Source organism: Uloborus diversus, chromosome 4 (genome assembly GCF_026930045.1).
Source record: "Uloborus diversus isolate 005 chromosome 4, Udiv.v.3.1, whole genome shotgun sequence".
In the NCBI taxonomy this organism is placed as follows: Eukaryota; Metazoa; Arthropoda; class Arachnida; order Araneae; family Uloboridae; genus Uloborus; species Uloborus diversus.
In genome coordinates, this window is record NC_072734.1 from 171584 (window position 1) to 197302 (window position 25719).

Genomic DNA, 25719 nt, shown 5'->3' on the forward strand with positions numbered 1-25719 from the left:
TCTCTCTCGACGATGGCGTGGTTGAACTTGGATGCAATGTACTGGCTTCCTTGTATACAAACTTACATTATTTACTCGCCGTGAGATGGTTCTTGCAGAAACATGCGTACCGGTAGCGGTTGTTAGATTTGCAGCTATATGTCCAAGAGTGAAATTTCTGTTCCTTTTTGCCACGAGGGCTACATAGCGATCCTCTGAAGGTGTGGTGTTTCTACCACGACCCCCGGCATGCTTTTGCAAAACATTTCCACCTTCAGCGACCGTCTTTAAACGGGAGATGGCACTTTTTTATACACCAATTGCAACAGCCACAGAGGTGACACTTTGACCTGCTTCCAGTCGTTCAACCGCTCGTCCACGATCGTAAATACTCAAATGATGTCTTGCTGACATTTTACTCTTAAGTATTTCAAGAACCAAACAGAATTTCAGAGAAAACCCGTTTTTAACATCCAGCACTATTTTTGTTAAAAACCAAACAGCGTGAATTTTCGCACGAATCTTGAGCGTGTATGCACTGTCTTTTACACAGATAACGAGTCTTGATCTACCACGCCATCTGAACTTGAATTTATTTCCATTGGTCTGGTGGTTGAGATACAAATTTGCATAAAGCATTTGTTCCTTAGCAATTGTCAAGCAGTATATATATATATATATATATATATATATATATATATATATATATATATATATATATATATATATATATATATATATATATATATATATATATATATATATATATATATATATATATATATATATAAAACATTTTTACGGCATGGAAAAAGTCCAGATATGAGCCCAATAGAGAATATTTGAACATTTCATCAACATTTTCAAAATAAAGTATTATTTCTTTGATATAACATAATTTTACTATGAATTTCACAATTATTCTAATGATTTTCACTAAAATTGGTACAACTCATGTTTCTTACTGTTTTTAACGGAGACAAAGCAGTGTTCCAATGCTACCTCAATCAATATACATTTAGATTGGGACACATAATTTTTTTAAAAAATGGAATAGCATAGCAACTAGAGTTATTCTTTTGCCGTAACTTGCAAGAGGACTCAACTGACTCAACTGACACATTAACAATTTTTGTTTTATTTTAATTTATTTATTCATTTTTTACTTTGGAAATAAAGATAGGAACGGTGTAAAAGAAAGTGTCCCAAAGTTACTACATCTTACGGTATTGCATCCTAACTTCATTTTATGTAACGAAAGCTGCTTTCAGAGAGTTTTATTTAAAAGCGTTTCATGATATAGTTTTCCTGATAGTATTGTTTACACGAAAATTCTTACCGCAGCTGTTATCATGGATGCAGACGGCTTACTGGAAAATCATTTTGTCCCTGTTAGATAGCGCAGAGTCAAAAAGTATCCAGTTGCAAGTTTTACTGATGAGCAAAAAGAGTTACGAATGATAAGAGTAATACATTTTTATTAATTAATAAATTGCAATTTTTTCAGCAATGAATCCCAGCCCTTTCGGTAAGTATCTACTATTTTTACTACATGATATATATTTCAACCTTTTATATAGTATTAACCCAATATTTTACATACTGGGAAACGTTTCATGAAACATTTAAACCTATGTCTATTATATAAATATCAAATTTGAAAAGATAATTCGGTAATCTAAGTTATAAATACGCTTCTCATGCTATTACGTACGTTATATTAAGGATAAAATTTCCGTTATAACATTTTCATACTGTAAAAACATCTGAAATCAATGCTGCTCAGTAAGTGAAGTCGATTTTTTCCTCAAAAAAATTGTAACGATTTTTTTTCTGATCATTTGGTTTAACTTGTAAAAATTAAATACAAAGTTGTAATATCATCGCCATCAACTGTTATTCATACACTATATAGATAACTTCAAGGTTCTTTTTAATGTTATAAAAAATCTGAGATTTAAGAAAGACTTTCTTTTTTTTTTTTTTTTTTTTTTGCGGCTCTGCAAAAAATCCGATGGTGTGCAAAAAATAAAATTGTCTAGAGGTGGTATTTAATAGTTACATAAAACATGTCTACTGTGAGAAAAAAAAAAACAAATAAAAACATCTGTTAAGAATTGTTTTCAAAACTCTTACACTGCTCGTATGATCAGGGTAAGACGCCGCACCTGTGGGAGAGTTATGCCGCTCCTGGCAGACGAAGGAGTAATGCTTCAAGTATTTATCGCAAAAGTAAAAACAAAAAGAAACCGGCTGATTGTAGTGTAGTGAACATGATAATTCTTAAACATTCTTTAATATCTGGTGATCTGTAGTGGAACTCTTATTTCATTAAATATTAAGTTCTTCCTCTCTTTTTTTTGTTAATTTCTTTTACATTTTTGGAATATTTTTCGTGAGCTTCTACTCATTCATCTTATTAATAGTGGCTGAGAGTACTGCTGTTTATTATTATTATTGTTATTTTTATTATGTGTTTTGCTAACACCTGACTGAGTCTCGAAGCATGATATTTCATTCAGGTTCTTAGTAGGTGGTGACGATTTTGCGCTGCTAGTTCCAGGTTCTGCATGATGTAAATTGAGTTCAGGTATGCTGATTAGTACTTTACTTGCGGAATTTGCCTCCTCTAAAGTTGTGTTTTTGGTGCTAATACTAAACTTTCAGCCAATGTGTAAAATCTAAAACAAATGATATCGAAGATCGTTGTTGTTTATTAAAAGAAGAAGAAAAGTTACTAACATTAAGCAAAATCACAAAACATAGTCCAGTGATATAAAATTCAGTAACATAGTAAAATAAGAAGTGGTTAGATAATGTTGAGTTTTAATAATAGCGGTATCCAGTAAAGAGAAACTGCAGCGTGTACGCCGGAACGCAGTGCGGTATGTATCCTATATATATTCAGTTAAAAAGCCGCACGCCATAGTTGACTGCCATCGTAAAGGAGAGTGGCGCATTCATTCACACAGTACTCCGTACAAGCATAACACTTGGTTTTGACTTCCAAATTATCCACGCTACGATACTTAGAGGACAAAGACTATTTCAGCGTAATGTGTTTAAAAGTTTCTCTCGGGAAATGATGCATTGATGTCAAAATAACAATTGTACAAATACAAGTAATCATCAAATTGAGAATCACACAATATACTTATTTTCAGTAAGTTACCGCCCTATAGCCAGGGCTAAGGCAGAAATACATGAAATACACCACCAGCTCAGTCAATTGCAGCCGATTACTGCAGTTTCGTGCTTATTAGCACTCATCAGCCCGGCGTATAGGAGTGACTGAGCTGGAGGCGGAAAACCTCTTGAGGAAGCCTCAGGACCGCCCCTAAGCCGCCCTATAAGCCGCCAGTTTATAGGGCGGTAACTTACTGAATATACCGTGCATTGCCTGCAACATTCGAGTTGAACCGAACCATTGTTTCGGTCACTCCTCTGGACATTGCTAATTCTGAATTAGCTACCAGTTTGTTTGGCATTCTAGGCTTCCTTAAGAGGTTTTCCACTTCCAGCTCAGTTAATCCTATGCCGGGCTGATGAGTGCTAATAAGCACGAAACTGCAGTCCTCGGCTGGAATTGACTGAACTGGTGGTGTATTTCATGTACACAATATGATAGTTAACGTAATTTCATTTTGCAGATATAATCCGTGTCTGACTGCTTTTTCATACCAAACCAATGGATCATCAACACTTATTAATCCATTCTTTTTACAGGATAAATACGTAAGAAGCAGCGCCATCTATGAAATAACTACAACGATGGATCGCCTGCTTCCTTAATAATCAATATCAATGAATTAAATTTAAAAATCTTTTCTTCTCTTAGGAACTCGAATGGAAATGATGGAGTACTGGCAAAATTTTGCTCCATCAATAGAAAGCATGATGCTTGATAAAAAGGCATCCATTATCCACAACGACGAGCAGGAAGAAATATTCAGTTTGCTGCCCTCTTTGCATGGAAAATATGTCCTTGAGCTAGGAGCAGGAATTGGGTACGAATATTAGTTGCTGCTTCTATGATTTAAACAATAACCTATTGAAAATACATTTAAAAAATCGCATCTATTTTCTTTAGCCAACAATCTTTATAATTTTTTAAATGATTTTTTTTCGTATGAATCGTATAAATTTCTGGGTGCCATTGCGGTAAGGCATTGGTCTTATACGCTTTTGAAACCGGGTACTGACCCGATTGTCTAAGTGGCCAGTTGGTGGAAGTAAGAGATGCAGAAAATCATCAGCGCACATACCGTATGATCATGTGGCAGGTAAAAGATAACTTGAGTATTCGTTTGGCTTGAGTTCTCTCAAAAAAATTAAATCACCAATGCAGTTTCGCGACGACGAGAGGCCCAAGTACCTCGATCTGATAGGAAACTGGTAATCAAAATACTTTATGCCTTTGACATCCGCGCCTTAATGATTGTACATGAAACGATTGGATGCCTTATCGGGGGAGCGCACAAGGTCTGCAAAAGACAAAATCCTCCAACGCTGCCTCATCAGAGAAAAAAAATTGATAATAATTTCCAACAAAGCATGTTTTAATGCTAATCTTGAACCTTCATTTTAAATCTCAATATATTTCTGAGTTTCAAAGCATTCGATTGATACTTTATTTAAACGTTTTTACTTTTAACACCTTGGTGTAAATGGATTATATCACATAAATCGCTTTGCGGTCATAGGCATTTTTTGATATAGTATTATTTCTTTAATTTTCAATGGAATAAATAACATTTTTTTGTTTTTTGAAAGATGTACTCATTGCTTCTTTTTCTCTAGGTAAAAACTCCCCTTTTCGCTGCTTTTGAATACGTGTATGATAAATATGCATTAAAAATATTAATTTTCAATATTTTTGTTTTCTACACTCAACAACACTGACTTCTGAGAGTCTTACAAATGCTTCATTTTTCTTTCCTTTCTTTTTTGCAGGAGATACACTGGACGCCTGGCAGCTAAAGCTGAACACGTAACAGCTGTCGATTTTATGGAGGACTACATCAATACCAATAAGTGTGTTCACAAACACTTAACCAATATCACCTATATAGCAGCAGACGTCCTTGATTTGCAAATGATTCCAAAAAGGTAACCTTTTATGTTGTTATCGTCAACGAAATAATACCAGGTTCATAATCGGAATAAAAGAAAAGTATCGTTTTTAGTAAAAGTAGTGTCCCTTAAAATGCGCCATTTAAAAAAAAAAATAACGAAAGAGTTCCACATAATGAAAATTCATATATTCTTATATATTTACATCCAATAATATATCCGAATCAATAGTGTATAATTGTGGTTTCCAAAGTGGTCCACATGGACATCCAGGAATTCACGCCGGTCCTCAAGGGGTGCATATGGAAGAAAGAAAAAATCCTGTCTACCATCTTTCACCCCAATTCCCCAGAGGGATTTCTGCTTGAGAGTATGATGGATGGGAATCTCTCAGTGGGGGGCGTGGGATATGTCAATCGAACTGGTTGTAGGGATTTTGGTTTAGGGGACAATCGGCGTAGGAATCTCTATGCGGGTTATTTTTCCCTGTTCAGATCACGTGCGTATCTTTCCTTGGTCCTTTTCCTTTTTTTTTTTTCAAAATCATTGTTCAGTGTCAATCCAAAAATGAACAGCATTAGATTCATCGGTTCAACACGTGGAGGGAAAATAACGAATATATATAAAGGATTCACAACAAAGCCACGAATAGAACGTACTGGAAAGGCGAAAGTATTAAAAACTGCAGAGCAAGGATGGTTTTAAGTAAAGGATAACTTGAAAGTATAAATGGAAGTCATAACCATGCACCTGATTCTGAAAAAAAAAAAAAAAAAAACTTTTATAATCAATTGAAAAACAGGAGCGCAGCAGAGATATTGCCCAACCCTCACACGCAAATACTCAAAACAGTATTAGTGCTCTAGTAGTATTTTGATATTCATATATACAACATCACAGTAGATTCTCTGTTTCTAGTGCGGTGTTAACCTATAACGGGGCCGAGTAAAGAGAAATGTGAGTTTTTTCACGAGTTACGTGACACGTATTATTGTGAAATATAATATAGTTAGGAAAACTATTGACTTTAAATGGTTCTAACTAAATTAGCGCACAAATAGATCTTGGAGAGAAACAAAGATCAGTTTTTAGTGTCAATCGTATAAAATGTTATGCGCATTAAGATTTTTTCGTTTTTTAACCGACTTCAAAAAAGACGTTCTCAATTTTTTGGAATCTTTTTATGTATGTCTCCCGTAAACTCAAACACGCATAGACCAATTTGGAAAATTCTTCTTTTTCCTCGTTTGAAAAGGTATATACCTCCCAGGTGATCCCATGGTCATCAGGTCAGTATCTGAAGATGGGATCCACGCTGGGTGTCGCACACTGTGTCGCACACTACCTGCGTGCGACAAATGCAGATAGTTTTCACTGCCTGAATTTTTTGTTTATTAAGCCTACTAATTGGAGTTTCAGTGACCGAGTGGTCTAAGCGATTGCTTCTCCCACTAGAGGCGGTGGGTCAAGACACCTTCGCTCCGGATGTACTTTCCCCTCTTTCTGATGTAAATTCGTTCATGTGTTCTTTATAAGTATTCTGCACTGTAATAAAAAATATATCATGCGTAACGAAGGCAAGACACTCAGATTGTAGTCATCATCAAAATAAACCCGTGCAATAAGCACCAAATGAAAGAAAGTCGATTTTCATCTCTAACATGTTGAATTTGTTTTTGCTTTGATTCAAGGGACTGAGTTTCGCGATGTGTACTTTCTTGAGAGGCTTTTTTAGTTTTGCGAGAAAGATTTGACTGACGTCGTTTCCGATTTCGCGTCACATGAGTTATACAGGCTGTTTATATAGCTGTGTTGTGGTTGACTTAATTTCGCTCATTTTTGCCGAAGGTCATGCATATGTAGCTTTAAGCCGAGTTAAGTCCCTAGAAGGACTAATTATCAGTAGTTTAGACAACCGCAAGTTACTTAATAAACCTCACGATACAAACAAACTCTCTCAATGAAATGACAAGGGTGCGAAATGTACCGTCTTATAATCATAATAACTAAGTCAATGAAAAAATAACTAAAAAGTGTAAAATAAAAAATTATTAAATAAAAACAAAAACCCGACTGGGTCATTCCATGTCAAGTGATCCAAAGTTTTTTCCCTCACCTTTTTGTATTTCGTTGAAATTTGGCTCATCGATTGTACCCTTTGAGGTAATCAAAAGTCCAAATTTTTAGATTTTTATCTCTATTATTTTTTTATTTATGACACTTTGATTTTTCGAAAAACCCGCTTTTTTTCATGGATGATTGAACATAAAATGGACGATAACTCACCACCAAATATAGATAGAAAGATTTGGTAAAAAGCATTTTAAAGTACATTAGTTGCTGTTTAATGGGATATGTAACATGACTAATTTCAAAAAATTTTAGTTTTTAAAAAATAAAATTTAAATTTTAAATTTATATTTCTCAGAAAAGGTATAATGAATTTTTTAAAAAAAAATTCTCAAAAATTTATGTGTATTTTATCTTCATTTGTGCAAAGTTTCAAGTTGGGATCTTAATGAGATCATATTTTTATGAATTTTTAAATAAAATTTGACTTATGAAATAATGACATTTTTCAGATTCTAACTAGTTAAATATGGGATTATCTTACTGGGGATGGTCTAGTAAGTAGTAATTGATCATGACTATGCTTGAAATGAACTGACATGACTTTGTAGATTAGTACCCGCCCCCCCCCCCCTCCGCCACACAACCACTTTTTATCTTTTTTTTTCTTTCAAAACTGTATTCAAAAAAAAAAAAGCCGCCACGTAAGAGTTATAACCATAATAAACTGGGACGCACGCGGCTAAACATCAGCAGTGACAAAAGCTTATAAATGGGGGGGGGGGGTCATAAAAACTAAAAGTCATAAAAACTGAAGAGAACCACTCATTTGCAGCTTTTTTTCTTTCGGAAAGTGGGACGGTAGGGGGAGGGGGGGGGGCAATCTGAAATGAAACATAACAACATGGAAGGTTATGCTCAAATTAGCAAAATTTGTTTGATCTATAACTGCTTTTAATGTATGTATAAATAGATCTCGCTGCATTGCTCTCGTTTACAAGTGAAATTAAAAGAAAACTAGCATTAAAGAAAAGAAAAAACAGCTGCACTCCAAATGTTGTAGAAAGACAGTTAGTTTTATGCGGACAGACATATGACCTGATACTTAGATTTATTTTTAGTTTAGTGTAAAAAGAATGAAACAACACGGGGGGAAACACTCCTATTTTGCTGTGATCTTGGGGCAAACTATTTCTTTCCTCCATCCAAAATTGAAAGTTGGTGCAGGGGTAAGGAACGAAATGAATCATAACTTTCCTTATCAGATGGTGAAATAATCAAGTACACTTTGTGAAGTTCGGATTGAAAAAGAAACACTTGGTCTGAAAAAAAAGCATCAGGTGAAGCGTGATACTAGTATACTGTTAATCGTATGTGTGAGTGAGTGTGGGGGGGGGGGTAATGTACTTTGTCTTGCTTTAAAGAAGAACATTTAACAGCTTTTAATATGTTTTCTATTCATTTTGTTTTATTTTATTCATTTATTTATTTTTTACATAAATTTTGAAAATATATTTTTTGGAAATAGTTTTGGAAAAAAATAATAAAAGTGGTGGCCCGGGGGGGGGGGGGTCTTTTTCTTACTTTAAAGAAGAACATTTACCAATTTTTAATAATTTTACTATTCATTTTGGTTTTTTATTCATTTATTTATTTTTTACATTTTGAAAATAGTTTTGAAAAAAAAAAATAATAAAAGTGGTGGTGCGGGGGGGGGGGGGGGGCTTGAAAATTTACAAATTCATGTCAGCTCATTTCAAGCATAGTTATGATCAATTACTACTTACTAGACCATCCCCAGTGAGAGAACCCCATTTTTAACTAGTTAGAATCTAAAAAATGTCATTATTTCATAAGTCAAATTTTATTTAAAAATTCATAAAAATATGATCCCATTGAGATCCCAACTTGAAACTTTGCACAAATGAAGATAAAATACACAAAAATTTTTGAGAATTTTTTTTAAAAAATTCATTATACCTTTTTTGAGAAATTTAAATTTAAAATTTAAATTTCTCTTTAAAAAATTAATTTTTTTTAAAAATTAGTCATGTTGAATATCCCATTAAACAGCAACTAATGTACTTTAAAATGCTTTTTACCAAATCTTTCTATCTATATTTGGTGCTGAGTTATCGTCCATTTTATGTTCAAGCATCCATGAAAAAAAGCGGGTTTTTCGAAAAATCAAAGTGTCATAAATAAAAAAATAATAGAGATAAAAATCTAAAAATTTGGACTTTTGATTACCTCAAAGGGTACAAGCGATGAGCCAAATTTCAAAGAAATACAAAAGGGTGAGGGAAAAAATTTCCCAAATTTTGGATCACTTGACATGGAATGACCCGACTGCGTAAAAACCAAAAAAACTAAACAGAAAAATGTATAAGCCCAGTAGTTAGAATGTATTAAGTACTACTAAATAACTACACCGATAAATTAGTTTGATAACCGTACACACCATAAAACAAAGCATAAATTCAAAACAGAAGAGAAGGATCAACAGTCGTGCCCATTCAAATCTTACGGGGTTCTTGAATCAGAAAGGAATGGGCCCCGACTGTTGATCCTTCTATTCTGCTTTTCAATTTATGATTTGGTCTTATCTGTGTACGGTTATAAAACTATTTCAACGGTGTAGTTATTCAGTAGTACTTAATAACATTCTAAACTACTGGGCTTATACATTTTTCTTTTTAGCTTTTTTGGTTTTTACGCAGTCGGGGTTTTTGTTTTTATTTAATAATTTTTTTACTTTGTTGTATTTCATTTTGTTATGCAAAACTACTGTTGGACCTCAAGGAGTTTAAATCCTTTTTTACTTGTTGATTGCTTACGTAATGTAAAATAAATAATTTAAAATGTTTTCATTTCAAATCCTACAATTTTCATAATCATACAAATCAGTCTCAAATTACTGCATATCATTATAATTGAAAACCCTGCTGGTAACGAGAAGATTTCTTAGATAAAAGAAACCCTACAGATTTTTAAATTTCTGCTCATATTCTATCAGCGTATTTTGTGTCATTAATACATATTTTGGTAAAATTAAAAAATAAAAAATCACACATATTTTTAAGCTATATCCGGTTGGTTTTTGATCCATCTATAATTTGCGATAAGAATAATCAACTTAATTAAGTGTTACATAATTTAAGCCCCAAAAAAATGTGAATCTCTGGTCGCAAAAATCACGTCATTTTTTATTTTTATTTCATTCAAATATTGATGTAAAAGAATATTTTAAGTAGTTAACATTTCAATAGCTTTTTTAGTTTATTTTAAATTCGTCTGAAAAACTGAGAACAAACGAATCTTACTCAGTAGAAATTTTAACTTTTAAATTCCTTTTTGTGTTCGGTACATCACCCTGCTAATTCCAAGCTCATTTTCTAGGATCTTCGGAATTACGATCATCACTGTGTAATGGTATTTCATGACTCTTAACTTCATTTTCAAATGAAGCTTTTGTATCAGTTGTTGAATCAATATTTAGTACGCATCAATGTAAAATATTTCGTAGTTTACGCAGATACTTTTTCAATTCCCTTTCGTGTTCTTCATAACATTTAAATTTTTGTTATAAGACGTTATTAATTTTATATCTTTGTAATGAAAAAGTTGATATTTAAATTAAAAGCCTATTATTCAAATTATGAATATTTCATAACTACTGACTTTATCCTTTCGCTTACTTAGCGATTTCTTACGTAGCATGAACTCAGTAATTCAAAGTGTTCTCATTTTAATTCATACACAAAACTGTAATATTAATACACATTAATTTCAAATTATTACTTACGATAATTTGAAAGGAATCTCTGCTGGCTAAAGAAAGTGTTTATATGTAAAAAAGAAATAGTCAACACATTTTTAAACTTCTGTACTTATTTATTTCATTAACAAATTTTGGTTCATTAACAAATATTTTGTGAAAACGAAATTTTATAACTTTCCGGACATTTGAAAATTTTATCGAGTTTATTTTATACGAAAATATTTCTTCTCATTTTAATGAATTTTGAATTCTTTCTAAGACTAAGTTAATAATTGGCATAAAAATACTAGATGGTGGTGGCCTCTTTCTTAATCAATGAAAAAACAATTACCATGTCTGAATTCAAAAATAAAAGTTTTCATTTTTATTTGTAAATAAAGTTATAAGTCATGAAATACTATTACACAGTAGTGATGATCGTAATTTCGAAGATTGTAGGAAATGGGCTTTGGAATTAGGAGGTCGGTGTACCGAAGATGAAAAGGAACTCTTGATCGTCAAAAATAAAACTTCGCTTGTTTTCAGTTTTGAAGAAAAAGTTAAAATAAACTATTTAAAGCGATGAAATGATTTAAGCTAGATTAAATAATTTTTTACATGGATATGTGAAAGAAATAAAAAAAATCTACATGGTTTTCAGAACCAGTTTCATGTTTTTTTTTTTTTTTCTCGAATTATGTCGGATAAGTTCATTTTTCTGACCGCAAATTATAGATTGGTCAAAAACCAACCGCATATAACTTAAATATATCTGTGAAATTAAAAAAAATAATTTCACCAAAATGTGCTTTGATGGCCCAAAATATGCTGACTGAATAAGTGCAGAAATTTTTAAAAATGTCGTCTTTTTATGAATTATTTTTTCAATTTAAAATCTCTTCGTTACCAGCAAGGTTTTCTCCCCAATTATAATAATAATCAGTAAATTTAGACTCATTTATGTGATTTTAAAGATTACAGGAATGAAAATAAAAACTTTTTAAATAACTTATTCTACTTATGTAAGCATCACCAAGTGAGGGCTAAAGTCAGTAATTATAAAATATTGGATTTTTTAACTGTCAGTGATTTTATCACATAGAAATAAATATCTTAAAATTTCTTGTTTTCAAAATAAACTGAAAAAGCTATTGAACAGTTAACTACTTGAAATAATTTTTTCCATCGATATTTGAATGAAATGAAAAAAAAAATGTCGTGGTTTTTTGGGACCAGAGATTCATGTTTTTTTTTTTTTTTTTTTTTTTTTTAAAGCTTGAATCATGTAACTGTTAATTAAGTTGATTATTCTTATCACAAATTATAGATGGATCAAAAACCAACCGGATGTAGCTTTAAAATATGTGTGATTTTTTTTTTTTTTTAATTTTACCAAAATATGTTTTAATGACACAAAATACGCTCATGGATTATGTGCAGAAATTTAAAAATCTGTTGTTTTTTTTTTCACTGTCAGTGATTTCATTACATAGAAATATCTTAAAATTTCTTGTTTTTAATATAAACTAAAAAAGCGCTATTGCACTGTTAACTACTTAAAATATTTTTTTTCCATCGATGTTTGAATGAAATGAAAAAAAAAAATGACGTGATTTTTGGGACCAGAGATTCAAGTTTTTTTTTTTTTTGGCTTGAATCATGTAACGGTTAATTAAGTTGATTATTCCTATCACAAATTATAGATGGATCAAAAACCAACCGGATCTAGCTTAAAAATATGTGTGATTTTTTTTTTTAATATTACCAAAATATGTTTTAATGACACAAAATACGCTCATGGATTATGTGCAAAAGTTTAAAAATCTGTTTTTTTTTTTTTTTTTTTTTTTTTTTTTTTTTTCCCCACTGTTAGTGATTTCAATACATAGAAATATCTTAAACTTTCTCGTTTTTAATATGAACTGAAAAAGCTATTGAACTGTTAACTACTTAAAATAATTTTTTACATTGATATTTGAATGAAAGGGGGAAACACTGACGTGTTTTTTTTGGGACCAGAGATTTAGTTTTTTTTTTTGGCTCTAATTATGTAACGGTTCATTAAGTTGATTATTCTTACCGCAAATTATAGACGAATCAAAAACCAACCGAATATAGCTTAAAACTGTATGTGATTTTTTTTTTTAATTTTACCAAAATATGTATTAATGACACAAAATACGCTGATGGATTATGTGCAGAAATTTAAAAATCTGTTGGTTTTTTTTATATAGGAAATCTTCTTGTTACCAGCAGGGTTTTCAATTATAATGATATGCAGTAATTTGAGACTGATTATTATGATTATTAAAATTGTAAGAATTAAAATGAAAACATTTTAAATTACTTATTTTACATTATGTAAGCAATCAACAAGTAAGGACTTACGTCAATAATGGGGTTATTTACTTCAGACCATACTTTTTGTCACTAAAATTGATAGAATAAGCAAAAATAAAATAAAATAACATGGACCCAGAAAAATGCTTTCATTCTCCCGACAGTTATTTTTCAATTAATTTTTTAAAATGTCCGATTTTTCAAACAAGGCGTGGTCTTGATGACGTCACAAATGATGCACTTTGCCGCACCTTTCTACCGCGAATCCACGTTATGATAATCTAGAAACGAATTTAAATATTTTAAATCGCTTGCTATCAACCATATCGTTGCCAATACACGCGAGTAAAGATGCAAATTAAATATTTTGCTCTGTGAATGGCAACACAGAATGGCATTTCATCATTTGTGATGTCATCGGACAGAAGCATAAACTTTGAAAGCGCGAAATTTAAGTAATTTTTTAAAAATATTAAACTTAAACAAAATATTTTTAAAATGGTCAGATCTTATGTTTTTAAGCATGCTCTTTCAAAAAAAAAAAATACTTATAAAATTTTGGAAACAACCCCATTGCAACAATAAGAAAGATAATTCTTAACAGACTGTCGTCTGCGTATTTCGCATGATTTTAATTGCTGGAAAATGACCAAAAAATCGCGATGATTTAAACCATAGACTAATAATAAGAGTAGACCGAGCTTTCTCATTCTTGCTGATGAAGAAAATTGGTTCATAGATGTATCATGTGACTAGTGGAAGGGCTTGGCGAAGACTTTGGCAGCATGGTTGCTAGATGGCAGCATTATCTATAGTTTGGCACTCGACATGTATTTTAAGACAATGTGTTTTCATTAAAAAAAACTTCCAGGTGCAGAGATTGAACTGTTTTTCTTTTAGTTATGCATTATTTTGACATTAGTAATAGTTTTTGATCAGTTTTCGGTAACTTTTATTTCATTTGGAGCTGTCAGCGTTGGCGTGAACGAAATGGCTTAAACGTTTTGCGTTAACGCAAAAATGTACTAATCGGTATCTTAAATTGAAACTGTAGGTAAAAATCTTACCGTTTGCTGATTCTTCTTGGTCGCTTGCATCTTTTATTGCTTAGAGAGTTATTGAAATTGACTAAAGAAAATGCACAATACTATCTAAACGAAAAACTCACTATATTAACAAAATATTTACAACTTAGAATAACAAATTTACAAATCGGACTCCATAAAAGATCATTCTTCTATGTTCCATAAATTCTATTTATTTTATTTCGCGGTGGCGTTGATCGTCTGCTACGATTAACGCCCGCTGTTGCTAGGATATCCACCAGTCACATGGTTTGGTTTATGAGCAGCAAAAGGGTTGCCATAGCTCGGTCTACTCTTATTATTAGTCTATGATTTAAACTTTTTAACTGTTGTCATCTCGTGTTTGCTAACAAATAAATGTTTGTAATTATTTTAAGCAAGGGTTTTAAAATAATTTTCAATTTTCATTCTTTGCTTTGCTTTTGAGATAAATCGGAAATTGGAATGGTCGTCAAGTTTTGGCGTGTGTAATTTTGTTTTTGTTGGGAATATTGCTTCCTTGTCAAGCATGGGGAGGGATTAGAATTATAAGAAAGACATAGAAGAAAGTTTCGTGATGGCCACAACATACTGGTTTTGATATGATGTATTTATTTGTTTGAACTTATTAATTTTAATTATTGAACAATCACATTGCTTACTGTTCTCACTTGGCGGTTTTGATGTCTTATGATTTTTTTTCCCTCGCCACCCTTTGCAGCACCACCGTCGACCGGAACCTCTCGATGCTGCTCCTCTAGCGAAAACCGTCTCCAGGTTGCGTTCATATCCTACATACACACGCATACAGTGGCTCCCAAAAGTGTTCGTACACTTTGAAATTTTTCAGTAAAATCGAAATAACTCAAAACTGAATTCGAATATGAAGTCCAATATTTTTTCACATTATTCCTATGTCATTCTAAATAAAACCCTGTAGTTTTTTCAAAATATTAACGGATCTTCTTTTTGAAATGGATCAAAATACGAAGAGACAGAGAAATAATACGCCACAAAAGTCCTCGTACACCCAAATATTTTCGAATAAATTCATGACTAAAGTTTATCATATGTCGTTTTTTTATTATTTTTGCATTATATTGACCCTTCAAAGTCATTTGGCTTTAATGTTTTGTTTATTTATTCCATAATATTGTGCTTATTACTTTAAAATGGCTGGTATTCGTAAAAAAAACATAAACACCATTCGAAATTTTATTTTTTTCCCTCTTACTAGTGGTAAATTGGTTTGAAATGTCTCTAAATTAGTTAATTTATTCCGTTCTATAGTAAAGTACTTGATAAAATGCTTTAAAGAAAATAATCGGACCGAAAACAAGGTAAGAAAAGGTCACCTGGCAAAGTTAACAAACCGTGATCAGAGGTTTACAGTTAAAAAAATTATGAAAAATACACATTTGAGTGCTGAAAAAGTTTCTGCAGAATTAAATGAAAATTTTTACACTTAATTTTCACCTAAAATTGTTCGCCAAGTTCTCTGATTACCTGGATAAAATGGGACCTCTTCCCGCAGAAATTTTCTTAGCCGTGCGAAAAACAGAAAGCTTACACTTTCCGTCGTAATATCAATGATAAATAAGCTCAAAACGTTTTGGAACAACGTCTTACTTACAAATAAAAATGAACTCGATATTTTTGGTTAAATTGTTGTATAATTGTAATAGAAGAAAAAATGAGGAATTTAATCTTAAGAACTTAGTTGGATCAGTTAATCAGAACGGTGAAGGTGTTCTTGTGTGAGGGTGCATTATAGCATCAGAACTTGGAAGTTTGGAATTTTTTGATGAAATAATGAATCATGCTGTTTATTTAAACATATTGAAAAACGATTTTAAACTATCAGCCCAAAATTTGGTAAGCGGAAACAACTTTGCTTTTTATCAAGATAACGATAAGAAGCACACATTTGCTTTTGGTGCCTCAAAAATTGTCCTTAAGCTTAGAAATATCTCCTCAGTCGCCAGATTTAAACTTAATCGAACATATTTGGAGATATCTGGTAGCTAGATTACGAAAATACACCATTGAAACGAAAAGCGAACTAGAAACAGTAAAACTCGAAGTGCGGCTGAACACTTACTCAGAAATTGCACAAAAAAAGAAAGAAAAAACAATGAAATCTATTCCCAGACGTTTAAAAGCTGTTGTTGATACTGCATGATATTCTACTAAATAATAACTTTGTAAAATGTTAGATTATTTACTAATTTTTTGACATTTTTTCAAAGTGTACGAAGACTTTTGTGGGATAAAATTTCCGGCACTTTTTAGTTTTTGATTTTTTAAAAATTATGTTTTAATGGTTTATTAAAAACTTTCATGTAGTTTTGTTAAAAATGTATCATAAATCTTGTAATAAAATAGCTATTCCGAAATATTAATTCTAACCAATGGATAATGGCCTATTTCATTGAAAGTCGTAGTTGTACGAACACTTTTGGGAACCACTGTACATACACACACACACCGACATACACACACACTCATGCTTACACATAGACACAAACACACACATACCCTCACACTCACGCCTACATACACACAACCACACACCCCTACGTACACACACATACAAACACTCGTGATTGAGTAAAATATAATTTGAATTCAAGATGTAAAAATTCAAATTAATTTATTCTTTTTTTCCTTTTTTTCTGAAAGCGGCTAAAGATTTTTTTTTTTAATGGAATAAAATGTATTTGCTTGCTTGTTTGAAAGGTGCTGCTACTTTATTTGTTCGTTTATTTATTTTTTACGCATCTAATTCTTTAAAGGAGCGAGGCATATTTTATTTCTCGAAATCGGCTTAGAACAGTTTAAAAAATATGGTATAAATAATTTGCGATTTTAGGTAATTTTGAGAATTTTGATCAGATTTTAGAAACTGAATATTGGTATAAGGGAAAGTAGGCTCGATTAGTTCAGGACGGAACTTCTTGTTTGCAAGTGTTGTTTAGTGTCTCCTGCAGACGACGTCGACGTCAGGATTGAGAAGTTTTTGCTTGAAAGACATCCGTGTCGCCTTGTTGTGATACCTTATTTGCTTAATAATGCAACATTTTCACAAATTTGTTTACTTTGAATGCTTTATTTTTTCAGGTACGATGTAGTATTCACTAATTGGCTTTTGATGTATTTAACCGATAAGGAGTGCATTTCTCTTCTTCAAAAGATTTTAACTTGGTTGGATGATGGTGGATGTTTATTTTTTAGAGAGTCCTGTTTTCATTCATCAGGTATGAATAACAAACAAACGTTTTGTGTGGCGTAAATGAACTACTCTTAATTATGAAAAATGTTTGCGTGTTGTAGGTTGGTTGGTTTAGTTGGTTTTAAACTCGCAAGAGCCCTTGGAGGTTATACTGCACTAAACTACACTTTATTTTGTATTATTTATTTTTCACTGAGGTATGAAGTAAACGTATTTTGAAATAAAAGATCCAAAGTAGTTCAATATAAAAAGCCATGAAAAACAAGTAAACAAAGTAATTAATTAAGAAAAAAAAGGTTGAAACAATATATTGACAACAAACCTTGATAAGAAGATAAGGACAAAACCACATAATAACGAGAAAATCACTAAATAAAAAAAGGAGAAACCAATCTCCTGGAAGAAGGAGAACAAATTGGGGTGGGATGAGTCCCCCAGCAACTCCTTCAAAGATTTAAAACGTGTTTGATTGAAATTTGAACAGTTACTTAAAATATGTAACACTGTCTGATTGACATTACATGTGTCGCATATTGGAGCTGGTTTGCGGCATAAGAGGTATTTATGGGTGAATCTGGTATGACCAATGCGAAGACGAGCTATTGAAACTTTTTCTTGACTGCAATGATCTGAAACCTTTCGTCGAGGGTTGGATCGAGTGCTTTTTTTGAGCAATTACGATTGCTAATTGTTTTCATTTGACCATTCTTGATGTCCGGTTCCTTTTTCAATCCCACCGCCCTCTGCAGGCGCAGCTCCGGCGCGACTCCTCTGGTCCTGAGCACTGTCTCCCGGGCGTCCATGTCATAGATACACGCGCACTCATACACACTCACACACATAGACACACGCGCCTTTACACTCATACACACACGCCAACGTATACACACAAAGGTCTACACCTACACATACACAACTATACTCACGTAACCGCCCAAGAAGAGGGACGTTTCTAGAAACAAGCGAGTGGGGTAGTAACCAATGAGAAGGGTTCTGTTGCAACTCGTGGTTGCGAAAAACATAATTTGAATTCAAAATTTCAGAACTCAAATTATTTGGATTTTTTTTTTTTTTGGTTTCTGAATTCCGTGTCCTCTGCTAATGCGTGTTGAAACATTCAGAAATGGCGTTTTTAGCCTACTTTGCCAGTAAAAGTCAGAAAAAGAAGAAAAAAGCATGAAAGAAGGCTTAATGCATCTTAAAAATATCGCGAAAAACAAAAAAAAGTCAAAAATAAATAAAATAATTAAATAAATTTCGAAAAATTAAAAATTGGAAAGTAGGGTATTGAGATGGGGAAAAATGTCTGTCGGTCTGTCTGTCTGTCCCCCCCTAATAACTTTTGAATGAATAGTCCGATTCGAACAAACTTTTTTTTGTTCGAAAGATCTCGGCAAGGACACCTCATTCCCATATTTCACTTTTTGATTTGAACTATTTTTTGTTCAATTTTGAACAATTCAAAAAAACTTAACATTAGCGCCTACGGGGAAATTCGAGGCAATTCCGAACTGTGAGGCGAATTTGCTTCAAACAAACTTTGTAGGAAAAAGCTTTTGATGAAAAATTTGTATATAAAATATCTTTTTGATTTGAACAATTTTCCGTTCAATTTTGAACAGTTCAAATCCCTTAACATTAGCGCCTACGGGGAAACTGAAAGTCAATGTAGATTCCGTACTTGAAGGCGGATTTACTTCAAACAAATTTTGTTGGAAATAGCTCTTGACGCCAAATTCCAGACTCCGACTCCGAGAATTTAGAGGCACCTGACTCCGACTCCGATTCCTGTGCCCGACTATTAATTGGACTCCGACTCCCCGACTTCAACTCTGACTTCGTAGCTTTGGCAAAAATTTATGCACGGAGGACAAATGACTAACTCCGATTCTTGGATATTCGACTCAGACTCCTTTATCTCAAAATGAGATTGACTCCGACTCCGACTCCGCAGCTATGGTTTTAACTGTGAAATACTTATTGTTGATATGACTTGTTTTTATTTTCACGCTAAAGTTTAAATTTAGGTATTCAGTTATCGGCGAATAAACTCGAAGTCATTTATATTTCTACATAAAGATATGCGCAGACGGTTTTTTTTTTTTTGAAAAAGAAAATTTTTTCTTTAAGTTCACATTTAATTGTTTTTTTTTTTTTTTTTTTGTTTTAGTAAGTGCATTAATTCATTTTAAAAAATGTTTTTGGGTTAGGGCAAAAAGAAACGATTTTTTTTTGATACTAGGGGGCTATCGCCCCCTGCTCGCTATCGCTCGCCAACCCCCGGAACTGCTTACGCAGTTCCCTGTGGATCGCTTCGCGATCCATGCTCGCTTCGCTCGCTCGCTGTATGCCAATACATTAGCCTAGCTAAAATTTTCCGTAAAAATTAAAGTTGGTAATTGCATTTAGGTCACCATCCATTTAACCAATATGAAAATTACGTTCATAATGTTAATTTGTCTGCTTTAGCCAGATTTTCGACAGTTTAACTTTGCTGTATGTAAGATGACTGCCTTGGCAATGTGCACAACTTTACCATTATAGATACAAAAGTGTCTGTCATTGCTTTGGAGAGATTGCACTTCTACCTGTTGGTCCGCGGAAGGTATTTTATTTCCCTTCTACCACCCATTGGAAAACCAATGAAGGCATTCCCCTATCCGCCACCTGGGGACGCGCCCTCTAGGGGTTACAGGCTCCCCCGAGGGATGTATTTACATTATTTACACTCTTATATATATTTACATATTTACACTCTTATATATTCTAATCTGAGAAAACTTCCTCATATACACAATTAAAAATGTCCCGTTTGGGAGCCACAACTGACACTGCTTCAAAAGATCTTGTTCTTGATAATGCCACATAGAGCTGGCCATGACTAAAAACAGGCTCAGAGAGCACCAAACATATTTTCTCAAACGTTTGTCCTTCTTGTTGTTATTCTGAATCCTTGCCACGTCACGAACAAAAAATGGTTTAACTAAAAACGCGAAAACTCGCCAAGGCTACTTTGCTTGCACAATACTAAAACTACTATAACCCTAAACAAATTTGGCGAAACCTTTCAGCTGAGAATAAAAGGAATAAAGTAAATTCTTTCTCGGTTATTCATTTTGAACTGAACTGTCGTACTGAAGCAGAGAATAGACGACGCTCAAAGCGCCTACGCGTTCAAAACAACATTGCCGATGAACATGATTGTGGAGCAATGTGTGAAGAATGCGAATTTTGTGGTGCTCTTTATTGGCAGAAAGAGCGTAATACTGCAAATAAATATACTAAATGTTGCCATGACGGAAAGGTGCGGTTACCGGCATTGTGTGACGCACCTGATCTGTTGAAGGAACTGCTGACTGAAAATTCCCCAGCCGCTAAAAATTATCGGCAGCGAATCAGAGAATACAACTCTAGAAATGGCTCGTCTTAAATTGGATTCAAGAACGGTTTCCTGCCTTCTTTGAGCTTTTCTTTGCTGATTAAGGTTGAAATGGGCCACAGCCCGACTCAAACTCATCTCAAAAAAAAAAAAAGTTCGTTGAGTATTCTGTGATTCAAGATTTCAAAACAACGTAGAAGTTTGTTTACATGATTTATCGGCGAAGTGTTGCCAACAGAGGTTTAGAAATTCACCCCTTCATTTGCCGGCACGTAAGAGAATTATATATATAGATGATGTATTTATTTTAATGAGCTTATTAATTTTTCGTTTTGAAAGCTATTAAAGATTTTTTGTAATGTAAAAAAGTGTATTAACTGCTTTGTTTAAAAAGTTGCTGCTATTTTATTTGTTCGTTTTTTTTTCTTTACGCATCTAATTTTTTTAGATAAGTGAGGAATATTTTATTCGTAGAAATCAGCTTAAAGTATTTTAAAAATATGTTTGAAAAAATTTGCGATTTTAGCTATTTTTGAGAATATTGATCAGGTACTAGAAAGTAATATGGGTATACGGGAAAGTAGGCTCGTCTAGTTCTAGACAGAACTTCTTGTTAATTTCATCGAAAGGAACACTATCATCGATCAGGATGCTCGCAGCTCTTGCAGCTAAATCAACTGCCTCTTTGCCTGCAATGTCCACATGACCGGCGATCTAGCAAAAGAGAACTTGAAAATTATTTTGCAGAAGTCTTTTGCATAAATGATAGGAGTGAATGACTATAAGGTGGCTATTATTATTGCAGTGAGAAATGGCTTCCACTATGAACTCTTACAGACAGACAGTATGTGTCACACATTTCTTGTGGTTCGATTGGGCAATTGATTGTAGAAATGTGAATATAGCTTTTATTTCTGAGGTAAATACTGAGCAAGTTGGGTTTAATTTTTCTGTGGTAACTTGACAATTAATTATTGTAGAAAAGCCAACGTGATCGCTAGCTTTTGATCCGTCAATGAAAATGTCTTCATTTTCAGAATATTTGCTTTTAATATTATTAATGATTTATTGGTAAACTGCATTGCAGGTAGTTTCTTCGGGGGATTTATAGAAGTCTTTGATTTAAATAGCAATTACTTCACACCATAGTTCAATCGGTTCTCGAGTGTTGACAGTATTGAAATCAAATAGTAGCAGAATTGATAGCGCACTGCAAATAATCAAACACTTTTTTTCACATGGAAACTTGTCTCCTTTTTGAGAACACTTATTTTGGAATATTTATTAGAACCGTTGTGAGAACACAGACACTGGTCCCCTTTTTTAAAACACTTCTTTTTGGTCAATTTGCAAAACACTTCTAGAAACACAGTTTGGAACACATATTTAGTTTAGCTCCTTTTTTAGCGCACTTGTTAAGCATTTATAGGATCGCGTTAAAGGCACGCTTTTGAACACTTACACCGAACATTTTGTGGCGCACGTTAAGGTACAATTTTTAGAACATGTTTTAGAACAGTTATTTTTCACCAATATCCTCCCTGAATACCTGCTGCACAGGTATAAAAGAAGCGTTTAGAAAGAATAAATCTGCACTTAATTCGCATATTTTGAGACTGCAGGCTGAGGATGGTTAAGGCGTTGTATGAATCTAATTTAATCAGCATAGCTACTGCGAAAATTTAAAATACAAAGATATTTCAAAAAACAATTGAAAATTTGTCGGACTCCGACTCTATGACTCCGACTATTACTCCGTAGCTGTGGCAAAACATTATATACGGAGGGAAAATGACTGACTCCGACTCTTGGAAATTTAAAGGCTTTGACTCCAACTCCGACTCCTTTATCTCAAAACAAGTCCAACTCCGAATTCGCAATCATTGGCGCAGTTGCTGACATTTTAGGGAAAATGACCGATTCCGATTCAGAGTCTTTGAATTAAAAACCTTCGACTCCTGAATCTGACTCTTTTCCCCCAAAATGAGATTGACTCCAACTCCGACTCCGCAGCCATGGTATTTGCTTTGAAATAACTATTGCTGACATGATTTGTTTCTATTTTCACGCTAAAGTTTTAATTTATATATTCAGTACTTGGCGGAGAAATTTCGAGACCTTTATATTTCTACATAAAGAAATCCGCAAACGATTTATTTATTTATTTATTTATTTATTTTGGTAATGAAAATGATTTCCTTAAAGTTGGCATTTTGTTGTTTATTAATTTTTTTAATTATTTTTTTTAACAGGGAAAAACAAACGATTTTTTTTTTTTTTTTTTGACATAATGTATTTATTTTGATAAGCTTATTATTTCTCATTCTTTTTTTTGAAAGCGATTAAAGATCGTTTTTAATATAAAAGAAAATATTAGCTGCTTTGTTTAAAAGGTGCTAACTAATTTATTTGTTCGTTTATTTATTTTTTACGCATCTATTTCTTCAGATGAATAAAGCATATTTTATTAGGAGAAATCAAGTTAAAATGTTAAAAAGTTAAGTTTGAAATAATTTGCAATTTCAGCTAATTTTGAGAATATTGATCAGATACTAGAAAGTCGATATTGGTATACGGGAAAAAAGGCTCGTTTAGTTTTGGACAGAACTTCTTGTTAAACAGAAAGAAGTGCTTATAAGCCGCAAAAATTAATGTGGTATAACAGACGCAGGAGAATCAAGTTTTTGTATGCTACAGTAACCACAATGCGTGGTAATACCCGCAGTGATGTCAAGTGAACAGGGTCCGTTTCACGACTACCTCCACAATTAAAGAGCGACATTATTTATGCACAACGATTAACGCTATTCCAAAACTTAAAAAAAAAAAAAAAAAAAAAAAAAAAACCTGCCTAGACTGTTGCAAGATGTTTGTATCGCAAAAACTACTCCCAATCTTTCCGTACGATTCGGCACATCTTTTTCTGAAGAGGGGTCGTAGTAAAATAATATCAAGGGATTAACAGTTTTATTGAAATGTGTAACGTATCATTTATGCTCTTGCTATTGTTAACATAAAGCCAAAAGCTAACATTTTAGTAGAAATCTTCGTAATGTAAAAAAAAAAAACGAAATACATTCGGTTCCTCCATAGCTTTTGGCCGAAATTGAGACCCAAAAGAAAACTGGTGTCAAAATAAAATTATAAATTTCATTCAGAGAAGTATCCACCATTGGCAGAAATGTACTTTGTTCGACGGATTTTGAGCGAAAAATGCCATAGTGGCAGAAGATAGCATCACATTTGTCGATGAAATCACGAATCCCCTGACTCTCAATATCCTGGTCCGGGAGCTGTTCGCACCTCACAAACCTGTCCAATTGCATTAATATTTGATAATCAGTCATAGCCAAGTCTAAGGAAGAAGGTGGGTGCGACATACCCAACGAATAACCCAACAAATGGAACTTTTGGGTTCCTCCAACTGAGGCATCAGTTTAAACACCATCTTGCAAGAGTGTGGGAACTGATCTATTCACAAGTGCTAGTTGTTTTATTTGATATTTTCTGTGGTATTCATCCAAAATACGACAGAATACTTCCGTATGAACGGTCTGAATCCCTGGGAGTAGTTCATAATGGATCACGGTCTTGATTGTTCACTAACAGAGACGAAAATAATCTATAAATGGTTTGGTTTGAGAATCTGTTTCTTCGGGTCCCATTTATGAAGCTACTGTTATTTGAGCTTGCGACGATAGTATCACACCTATTTTTCGTCCACGGAATGATGCGACGCAAGAATGGGTCTCTAGTCTCGCTTTCCTGTAAAGATGAACGCGTCTCCAGCCTGCGTAAAGTTACGTCCCCGTTTGCCAATGTGCTAACAGTGTTCTGGGCTTTTCTGAGCGTGAATTGTCCCAAGATGTCAGGATATCGTCTGTGGTGCTGCAGAGGTTCCCCATCCCAACTGCTGGACCGTTGACGTTTATCGGATCTCTACTGTCGTAAACGGCACCAGATCACACAGCACAAGTCGTCCGGCTCCACGCTTCGTGTCAAGTTTCATAACTGTGCGAAGCAGCTGGGAACTGCTCATCTGTTGTGCCCGCAACCCTATGCTTTGTTGACGTTGGTCACTGTTGCTGACGACGAATTTCCAAACCGGAATTCGGGAGGAAGCCCAATCCTTGCTGGGTATTGCTCCATCAAGTCTTTTACGCTTTGGAGCTTTCAGGATGGACGCTTTCACACTCACCACATTTTTCAGCGTTGTAACGGTCTGAGGTCGGTCAGGAGTTTTCCTTTTCAGTTCAGTACCTGAGGTTGTAAAGTTTGATACTCAAGCATGCATTTTTTGCTATATGGAACAGAACTAGATCAGCCACACTGAATCTGAACGCGAAATTCCTGCTGAGTAGTAATCTCCATTACAAATATGATCCTCCACAACGCAAGACGATGCTTTCTGAGCCATGTCATTGTTAGTACTAAAAATTGCACGTATACCACTATCTGCTGATACCACTTCCACCGCCGTATCCCCACCACAACCAACACATAGCTCTCTCCGAATACGGAAGGTTGATATGCTTGACCCTGTGCTAAGCGATCTACGATTACGTCACGCTGAGGTAAGAGGCTATTCGCAATATCCTAGTACAACGCAAATCTGCATGTGAATTCTCTCATAGATCGCTTATTTCACTAACGTGCGCTACAATTGATGAATCTAACGTAGCGCGCATCATGTGAACATGAACTTAACAGTTACAACACTTGGCTACACTGGAGTAATAATGGGGTGATCTGTTTCAAACAATGAAATGGCTAGCAGAAAAGCACATGAGATGGATGGGCAGTGCAAAATAGGCACGGCAGA

General features: G+C 33.6%; 1 protein-coding gene across 1 annotated transcript in view; it reads left to right on the plus strand.

The window, feature by feature from the left end:
• Positions 1 to 1378: 1378 nt before the first annotated feature.
• The window catches only part of LOC129220424 (uncharacterized), a gene marked incomplete at its 3' end in the record, with an annotated part of 84527 nt that continues 60186 nt past the window's right edge, over positions 1379 to 25719 (plus strand). The window contains 4 exon segments of the mRNA XM_054854846.1: positions 1379 to 1507; positions 3818 to 3986; positions 4933 to 5088; positions 17407 to 17543. Coding sequence (XP_054710821.1) covers positions 1489 to 1507; positions 3818 to 3986; positions 4933 to 5088; positions 17407 to 17543 — 481 coding nt within the window.